At 47.3% G+C, this 9,358-nt stretch overlaps 1 protein-coding gene across 1 annotated transcript; it reads left to right on the top strand.

Annotated features, from left to right (window-relative positions):
* The first annotated feature begins 423 nt into the window (after positions 1-423).
* GPR83 (G protein-coupled receptor 83) lies at positions 424-5,478 on the top strand. The gene is made up of 4 exons (XM_052671233.1): positions 424-1,379; positions 1,722-1,847; positions 2,799-2,932; positions 3,309-5,478. The coding sequence occupies exons 1-4, from the start codon at positions 993-995 to the stop codon at positions 3,931-3,933; spliced, it is 1,272 nt and encodes a 423-aa protein (XP_052527193.1). The 5' UTR covers positions 424-992; the 3' UTR covers positions 3,934-5,478.
* Positions 5,479-9,358: the final 3,880 nt, after the last annotated feature.

Genomic DNA, 9,358 nt, shown 5'->3' with positions numbered 1-9,358 from the left:
GGCATTGAAAGCCATTTCTTCCTGTGAAGTTAGACAAAGTAGGTGAGGTCCTGAGGTCTTGGGAGAGAGTTCATTAGTAATGACAGTGGATGTCAGCCTACTGGAGGAGTGCTGCCGTATATCTCTAATCTCTCTCGTGGCTGAGAAAGGAAAGCATTACAGAATGCTATCAGCTTGTAATGGTTTGGCAAAATTGCGGATTACTGAAATGAATCATCTCTGAGAAAATATCTGCTGCCAGGTGGGTATTTCTGGTGGAGAGCACAGTGTGTGAGGCCTCATGGCAGCTGCACTGAGCTGTGTCAGGGGAGGGGTATGTGGGGGCTGGTAGGTTGGTAATCTCCTAACCCTTAAACCACAGCTTACACTCATGGGGTGACACCTTGTGCATTACACTCATGGGGTGACACCTTGTGCATGCATGTATTTTCACCAGTATGTGTGTGCGTGATTTTCTGTGCTGTGCCCCTGTTCCATGCTAGTTTGTAGTGATGTGAAATAGGCTGGAACTCTCCTGTTGATCTGGTAAAGCTGAACTTCTTTTTGAAATGTGGCCTGGAAGACAGCACAGCCCCTGTACACATTGTTGGTGCATAAGCAGCACCAAATCAGCATGAGCAGTGCTGCTCTTGAGGAAGGATGCTGAGAACCAAAGAGACAGATTTTGCCTGCTGTACAGAGTGCAGCTGTGATTGTCTTGGAGTGACGCCTGAGGGGAGTGTAATTGTGCAGAACTGCAGCACGTCAGAGCAGAAATAATGCTATGCAGCCCAATGGGCAGGAATGCTGGCTGGGAGCTTGTGCGAAGACACAGAGCTCCTCTGGAGGAGAAAAGTGATGAGGAGCTGAGCGGGAGAGAGAGGAGCCCCGCTCCCCTGGCTATGCCAGTGCATCACTGGCAGCAACGTGTGCCCCTGTAGAGCCACTGCTGCCCGGCCACAGCACTGCCCTGAGTTATTTCCCCTGGGGAAGCACGCAGCAGCCTGCCAGAGATGTTCTCCTGTTTCGTTTGGCTCTCCCTCCCCTACTTCGTGAACACCTTCCCGACCTCAGGAAAGTTCCCCCTCAACAGAAGTCTTGAGGAGATGTTGGAAATCCCAAACATCTCGGGGTTCTTTCCATGGGATAACGACACGCTGGCCGACTGGCAGAGCTTTGTGGGCAGGAGCCGGCACGGAGCAGACTCGCAGCATGTGGCGGCCAAAGCTCTGCTCATCGCGGCGTATTCCATCATCATCATCTTCTCCCTCTTCGGCAACGTCCTGGTCTGCCACGTCATCATCAAGAGCAAACGCCTGCGTTCCGCCACCAGTCTGTTCATCGTCAACCTGGCCGTGGCTGACATCATGATCACGCTTCTCAACACGCCTTTTACACTGGTAAGATGGGGGCAGAGGCCTTTCTTGCTGGGGGGGCTGTGTCTGCAGCTCGGTGCATTGGGGTGACCTGCTGGGACACGGAGAATGTGCCATAAAGACACTGAAGTAGTTTTAGTAGCCTCAGCAGTCTGGCAACGATTCAAGGCAGAAAGAAACTGCAATTTTAAGGCATTTTTACACAGCAGAAGTAGTCTTGTGCCGGAGGTGGAATCATAGGTGTTAGAAGGGACCTCTGGAGCTCATCTGGTGCATCCCCCTGCTAAGGCAGGTTCCCCACGGGAGATTGCTCATTTAATAAGCATGTGGTTACAGGCACAAGTGCTAATGTCATTCTGATTCCAGGCTCGTTTTGTGAACAGCACGTGGATATTTGGGAAGGGGATGTGCCATGTCAGTAGGTTCGCGCAGTACTGCTCGCTCCACGTTTCTGCTCTGACCCTCACAGCCATTGCCGTGGACAGGCACCAGGTGAGAACTCACTGGAGCACAGAGCAGGAAAGCTTGGAAGGGTGTGATTAAAATGAGAGAGTGTGATCCCATGTCCTTCCCTTCTCAGCTCTCAGATTAATGTAAGATGCATGAAGGGCTGACAGTGTGGTGGAGCAGCTCTTTGCTGTTAGATGAGAACAGCTCCACACCTGCAGTGAGGTGGGACGTGTGCACTCCCATCTGGGGACAGGAACTCTGCAGATGGTCATCCAGTCGCACTCAGGCCAAGATGAAGTCATAATGTCTGATAGGAATTCACACAGGCAGCTGTCCCCTGTGGGAGGCTTCTTTGGCCCCAGTGCTGTGGGTGTGGGGATGTCCTGCTTGGTGTCAGGCAGCCCTGGGACATTTCACTCCACGTGAGATGCAGAGGGTTGGTGTTTGTCATGAGCAGGGCAGAGCTGCTGCTGCTGCTGCTGCTGCTAGAGGGATCAGGTCTGGGAGCAGTCACGTGTTACCAGGTTGGATTCACCCCAAACACACACAAAGCAGGCTGCTGGTGGTGATATTTTTCACTTGCTAACATCTAGCTGTTCCCATTATCAGAAATATTCCGAGGAGCTCTTGCTACTTCACAACCCCATGGACCTCTGGTCACTGAGGCAAACTATGCCTCCATCCTTAATTTGCTTTTAAGCAAACAGAATCTGGGAATGAATACGTGTGTAAAGCCCACTGATGCCCTGTTTTTGTCACTCAGACTAAAATAACAATGTTCGAGGGTTGGACTGGGATCTGCCTTTCCTTACTCCTGGGTTATTTCAGATACTCATGTGCAACTTGTAGGCAGTGAGAGCTGAGAGGAGGCAGCATGGTTTGCATGCTGAATGTCCGTGCCTAGTAATAGATATAAGAATGGAAGCCTGCAAAAAATTGATACAATTATTTCCTGAAATGACACGAGCCTGAATGTTAGTTTGTTTTGAACAGGTCATAATGCACCCTCTGAAACCTCGCTTACCTATGGCAAAAGGCATTATCTACGTCTCTGTAATTTGGGTCATGGCAGCTTGTTTTTCCCTCCCACATGCTATCTACCAAAAACTCTTTACTTTTGAATACAGGTAAGGATGATTTTCCTATGTTGGTGTATTTTCCTCTAGTCTCACTGGAGGCCAAGTTCCCGATGGCTACGCATTGGAATTTTCTATTGAAAGCCCTGAACACACATTGAGGTTACCCAGAAAGGGGGCTAGTTTGTAATTTACATCAATTTCCATTTGTGATGGCTGACATCCTCTTCTATTTTATTTTATTTTTTTAATATTTATTCTATCACCCTAATCATACAAATTAGAACACGAAGTTCAGGAACTGTCCTTCTATTTAGGACACTTCTATTAATAGTCGTTCTATTTCTATACGTTGGCATTTGGGTGGGCTTTGAGGTCCCTTCCAACCCAAACTGTTCTGAGGTTCTGGCTATTTCTCCCTTTGCAGTGAGGAAGTCACTCGGTGCCTGTGCATCCCAGATTTCCCCGAGCCAGCTGACCTCTTCTGGAAGTACCTCGACTTAACGACCTTCGTTTTGCTCTACGTCCTGCCGCTGCTGATCATCTCCGCTGCCTACACGACAGTGGCCAAGAAGCTCTGGCTGCGCAATGTCATTGGGGATGTCACCACCGAGCAGTACTTCGCCCTTCGCAAAAAAAATAAGAAGACTATAAAGATGTTGATGCTCGTTGTCATCCTCTTTGCCATCTGCTGGTTTCCCTTAAATTGCTACGTCGTCCTGCTCTCCAGCCAAACCATCCGCTCCAACAATGCCCTTTACTTCGCCTTTCACTGGCTTGCAATGAGCAGCACCTGCTACAACCCCTTCATCTACTGCTGGCTCAATGACAGCTTCCGGGCAGAACTGAAGGCTTTGCTCAACATCTGCAGAAAACCTCCAAGCCTTGCAGAACAGAGGCTTCCCTCCACGGTCCCTTCCTACCGAGTGGCGTGGCCTGAAAACAGCCTCTTCAAGAGGCTGCAAGTCTCTCATGTCCCTGCCTCAGCCTCCATCAGCCACTTAGGAAAGATGGACATCTCTGCAGTTGAGCCCATAGTAGCTGTGAGCTAAATGGTGGCCCTGGGAGATGGATACAGACCACACATAGATTTGACTGGATCTAGGCAAGTGGGAGGATATGGAATCCTGGCCTAAGCAGAGACTGTGCCAACTCCTGTGGTTGTACTGAAAAGCCCAGCTCAACAGCTGGTAGTGTGAAACTGATGTTAATGGCATGGAGACTCCAAAGGGAAGAAAGCAAAGCCTTGCCAGGAATGAGCTTGCTTTCTGTGTTGGTCAAGCTGACTTTGGGTCTGCTGGCAGGAGGGATTCTCTGCATGTGTCTCTATTATTTGCATGACCGAGTCTTTACCGCTGGGTCCATTTTTGTGCTTTGCTGGTATTTAAACACTCAAGCAGCAGTCTGACATTAAGCCTCCATCCTTTTAGTCTCTCAGTAGCAGCACACAGACAACACAGACAAGTAGATATACAGAGACAGAGGTTGCTGGTTTTAATTTTTTTCTCCCATTTGTGAAAATATTTTCAGAGAGGTGGAAGGATTATAAACAGCCATTGGAAATTAGAGCTGTCTTTTACATCACAAGCACTCTTCCTAAGGTAGGGTTGAAGAAAATGTGATGGCTATTTGTGTAAATAGATTGGCAAACAACAACCTGTTAGCTCTGCGTCAGTTGCCAGCGCTAAATCACACAGAACTGTACCTTCATGAAACAGGCATGAATATTCATAAAGCTTTAATTCAAATAGAGACCTAAAGCCTGAGAACTTTAAACATATTGTCCATGATTGGAGCACTGATGGTTAATTTGAGTTGGGATTGGGACCTATTAATCAGAGAATCATAGAATGGTTTGTGTTGGAAGGAACCTTGAAAGGCCATTGAGTCCAACTCCTCTGCAGTGAGGAGAAACACCTACAGCTTCATTTGGTGCTCAGAGCCCCATCCAGCCTGGATGAGGTGCTTTTGTTCAGAGCATCTCTATGCTGTTACCAGGTGGTGACTGAAGAATCCTGCAGTGTGACTTCTTACCTTATTAGTGTTGCTCTCTTCCCCTGTAAAGCACCTGGGAATTTCTCAGATCAGACACGTGGGATATTTCATCCCAGCTAAGATGTTCCCAGTGATGATCCCAACTGAGCTCACTGGAACCAGTTCATAAATAAACTTCTGTAATGATATCTGTGATAGCAAGTAACAAAAGAGGAAGATTTTTGCAAGATAACATTTAGTGCATTTAAAGATTGGTGAGATGTGTCTTTCATGAACAGCCATTAAGAAATTGATATGACTGCAGCTCTCTGGTGTAGATTGCGGAACTTAATGTTCTTAGCAAAAAAATATTAGAATCTGAACAAGACAAACAAAAGAGCATTCAAAAAAACATTGCCTTGAATTGCACAGGGAAACAGTCACTTTTCCTGTGCTGCAGCAATTAGCCCTTGATGTCACATGGCAGTGCCTGTTCCAAGTTCAGCTTATGATGGCCAGCAGAGAAGTGAGAAAAAGCTTTGTTATTAATGACTAAAAGTAGAAAGAAAAAAAAAAGGAGAGAGAAAAAATACTATTCCCCAGTGTCCTCTAATAAAACTTACTCTGAAATCATTTTAAGTCTTGTGTGGGTTTTTCACACCCAAGTGCTTCAGGGGCTGTTGCCATTCTTTATCATAGAATCCTTAATGTTGGAAAAGACCTCTAAGATCACCATGTCCAACCACCATCCCATCCCACTGTGGCCACACACCACATCCCTCAGTGCCACGTCTCCATGTTTCTTGAGCTCCTCCAGGGGCAGTAAATCCCCACCTCCCTGGGCAGCCTGTGCCAGTGCCTCACCACACTTTCTGAGAAGAAATTTTTCCCATTCACTCCATTAGTGCTCGCGACAAAAGGTCCCCAATTTGCAGAGCCCTTCAGCCACCCTTCACATCCTGTGGCAGCAGATTCAGATAAATAAAGCTTTGGGTATCACTAAGTCTGGTATTTGGCAGGGACAGGGGGACGTGTCAGTGGGCATGGTGGGGAAGGGTTGGCAGTTGGACTAGATGATCTTAAAGGTCTTTTCCATCATTAATGATTCTATGACCCTTCGTCCTCTAGACTTGCTGAAGGTCCAGAGCTCCATCTGAGGGAGCTTCTGCTGTGAGAGGAATTGCAGGTTTAGTCTTGATCAGAGCTGATGAGCAGTGATGAGTGGACAAGCAGTAGAGCGATGCAAGTGATGCTCTGCCACCCTTGTGCTTAAATGCAGCTTTGCCAAGCTGGAACTGTTTGGGCTGAGTCGTGTTTTATGTCAGAAGTCTCTTCTTCCCATTCACTAAGTATAATGGAGTTAGCTCCTTCCCTGACAGGGACTCTGGCGGGTCTGAGCAGGGCTCCCACAGCTACAGGATTCTGTGTGGAAAACCCTTCTTCAGGCTCTGTCTATGCCCTTCTGGGTCCAGGCGCAGAGAGGCTGTAAGAAGCACCGGTGCTGATTTCATTACAAAGTCTTGGAGGGACAGACCTGGCAAAAAGAAAAGTGGGTTGGGCAGATGATGGCCAGTGAACCTGAACAGCCTGATCTGGGCCTGAGCTGGTGCGCAGGTCCAGCAATTTTGGAAAGAGAGAACCTAAGCAGACAGGGAAGGAGCAAGCACACAGGTGAAGCTCTAGAAACTATGCCCTTCTAAACTGTACGTAATACACTGAGCTACAAAGTCCTTTATGTGCTACAGGGCAATTTCTGATCAGCATTGTCTTCATTTTCCTTATATCTGATTTGGGATTCTAGATGAACATCTTGCATTCATTGCTGCTGCTGAAATCAGCAGGGGTTGTGCTCTGAGCACATGAAGTACGGTAGAATGCAAAGTATTCCAGAAACATTGTGTCCTGGGCAATTTGAATCAGGCTTCTAGGCTTCATGAGGAATATCATACCTCGGTTCTGTTGCAGATCAGAAGGTTCTTTTAAAATGTAAATGAAGTCATGAATAAAGTCATTACACAGCATTCATGTGCTCCCTGGATGAGTGTGGAGAGACAGTCTGAGTTATGAGAAAATAAGATAAATGTGCAATGTGGAGATTATCTTTCATTTTTTCCTTTGTGCACTTTTGCCTGCTGCAGCTATGCTTTGTGCTGTATGTTGGTTTTATTTATGGGCAATGCTTTGGAATAACCATAGAATCACAGAATGGCCTGGGTTGAAAAGGACCTCAAAGTTTCAAGCCCCCTGCCCTGGGCACAGTTGCCAAGCACTAGACCAGGCTGCCCAGAGCCACATCCAGCATGGAACCATCAGAGAGATGGTTTGGTAGCTGGCTTTTGATGGGCAGATTATCAAGAGGAAGCCTGACAGGGACTCTGGTGTGAGAAGAGGTGGTTGCTCTGGGCACCATGAGGATGCTCTTGGAAGGCTCTTCTTCTCCATTGGTAATGTAAAGCATCATAGTCCGTTGTGGGGCATTATGGAAGGTCTTGTAGCTTTATCTGACTTTCTAAGCAAGTTGATTTTTCCCAGTTCCACATACATTCCCAAGTGCTATGTTCAGGTGACCTGGCCAGGATCTCTCCTGTGGCACATTGCTCCAGAGATGCTGCCTACAGGCTCCTTGCTATACTTCTTGGGTGCCTTTTGGTTGACAAGAACTAGATTTCCTAACTCATGCAAAGCCACACCTGCTTTCTTCCCTTGTTTTCAGTATTTTTCTAGTTACCAAATGTCCTCCTGTTGGGGTGAAGGAGGAGAAATGCTACATGTGACATGCTATGACCCTCTGGCCATTCTGCTGTGGTCCTGTGGCCAACTGAACACTGGTCTTCCCCTGGCAGCTACCCTGTGCTGGGGCCATGTCTCTACCCCAAGGTAAGAGCTCTGACTGTTGTCAGTCATGTCTTTGGTTATCCGTAGAGATCTTTCTTTAAAGTCTGGCTCTATTTCCTTTGGAGCTTTCAGACATGTTCATTCCTACATCATTCCATATCCATCTCCATATTTGCACTGTAAGTCTCTACAGGCTCATTTTTAAAGCTGTTTTAATCCACATTTGTGCAGTGTCAGTTTGTGGTTCACCACATCCACCAAGCCTTGGAGAAGTCTATAAGAAAACCCCTCTGCTTCTTACAAGATCAATCACAGCCAAGGGGCAAGACCAGGCTGGAAAGGGCCATGGACATAGCAGGGGGTTGGAATTGGATGACTCAAACCATTCTGTTATTGTATGATTATAGGATCATTTTTTGACTAGAGAATGCATCTGTAAAATGAATCAATTAAGGTCACACAGGTAAAGTTAGTGCTGGCATCTCTGGGTGGGTAGGAAGGGCAACTGATATCATCTACCTGGACTTGTGAAATGGTCTTGTACTACATCTTATCTCTAAATTGGAGAGATATGGATTTGAAGGCTGGACAATTTGCTGGATAAATAGTTGGTTGGATGTCACAGCCAGAGGGCTGTCATCAATGGCTATATGGCTGTATGTCCGGGTGGGGGCTGGCTGTGAGTGGTGTTCCCAGAGGACCACCTTGGAACCAGTGCTCTTCAGTGTAGAATCAAAGAATCATACAATCCTTAGAGTTGGATCTTTATCAATGACATACACAGTGGGAGGGAGTGCTCCCTCAGCAGGTTTGCTGATGACACCAACCTGAGTGGTGCAGTTGATACAATAGAAGGAGGGGACGACGTCCAGAGGGACCTGGGCAGACTCAAGAAGTGAGAACATGAGAACCTCATAAGGTTCAGCAAGGCTTTGAGGAAGGTATTGTGGTTGTGTTGGGCAATCCCAGATATATGAGAGAAGAACTCCCTGAGAGAAGCCCTACAGAGAAAGAATCGGGGATTCTAGTGGACAAAAAAATGGACATGAACCAGCAGCGTGCGCTTGCAGCCCAGAAGGTCAACTGTGTTCTGGGCTGCGTCAACAGAGGGGTGGCAGCAGGGAGAGACAGAGGGATTGTTCCCATCTACTCAGCCCTTGAGATGCCCCATCTGCAGTACTGTGCCAGGCCTGGCGCCCCAGTACAGGAAATATGTGGAGCAGTTGGAGCCCATCCAGAGGAGGGCCACAAAGATGATCAAAAGCCTGGAGCGCCTCTCCAATGGAGACGGGGCTTGTTCAGCTTGGAGAAGAGAAGGCTGCGGGGAGACTTCATTGCGGCCTTCCAGTACTTGAAAGGAGCATACAAGCAGGAGGGACTGACTTTTTACACAGTGTAATGGTGATAGAGACGAGGGGAATGGCTTCTGACTAAGAGAGGAGATTTAGATTAGATGTTAGGAAGGAATTCTTTACTCAGATGGTGGTGAGGCCCTGGCTCAGCTGCCCTGAGAACTTTGAGTGGCTGCCTCTGCAATTTTCATTATTTCTGAAGATTGCTATTTGTATTCAAAAGCAAAATCATTCCTACTGGCAATACTTTTTCTTTCTTCTTGTAACTCCTAAAAATATTCCAGGACAGCTGGCCTATGAAAATTATCTTAAGATC

Source organism: Tympanuchus pallidicinctus, unplaced genomic scaffold (genome assembly GCF_026119805.1).
Source record: "Tympanuchus pallidicinctus isolate F22 unplaced genomic scaffold, pur_lepc_1.0 scaffold11, whole genome shotgun sequence".
Lineage (NCBI taxonomy): Eukaryota > Metazoa > Chordata > Aves > Galliformes > Phasianidae > Tympanuchus > Tympanuchus pallidicinctus.
Note: the sequence above shows the minus strand (reverse complement) of the source record. Positions and strands in the feature narration are given on the sequence as shown.

What these genes read in the sequence shown, in the direction of transcription:
- GPR83 (XM_052671233.1), top strand. Translation starts at nt 993, where the DNA reads ATGTTCTCCTGTTTCGTTTGGCTCTCCCTCCCCTACTTCGTGAACACC. An exon ending in TCAACACGCCTTTTACACTG is followed by an intron (nt 1,380 to 1,721) that starts GTAAGATGGGGG and finishes TTCTGATTCCAG; the next exon opens with GCTCGTTTTGTGAACAGCAC. An exon ending in TTGCCGTGGACAGGCACCAG is followed by an intron (nt 1,848 to 2,798) that starts GTGAGAACTCAC and finishes TGTTTTGAACAG; the next exon opens with GTCATAATGCACCCTCTGAA.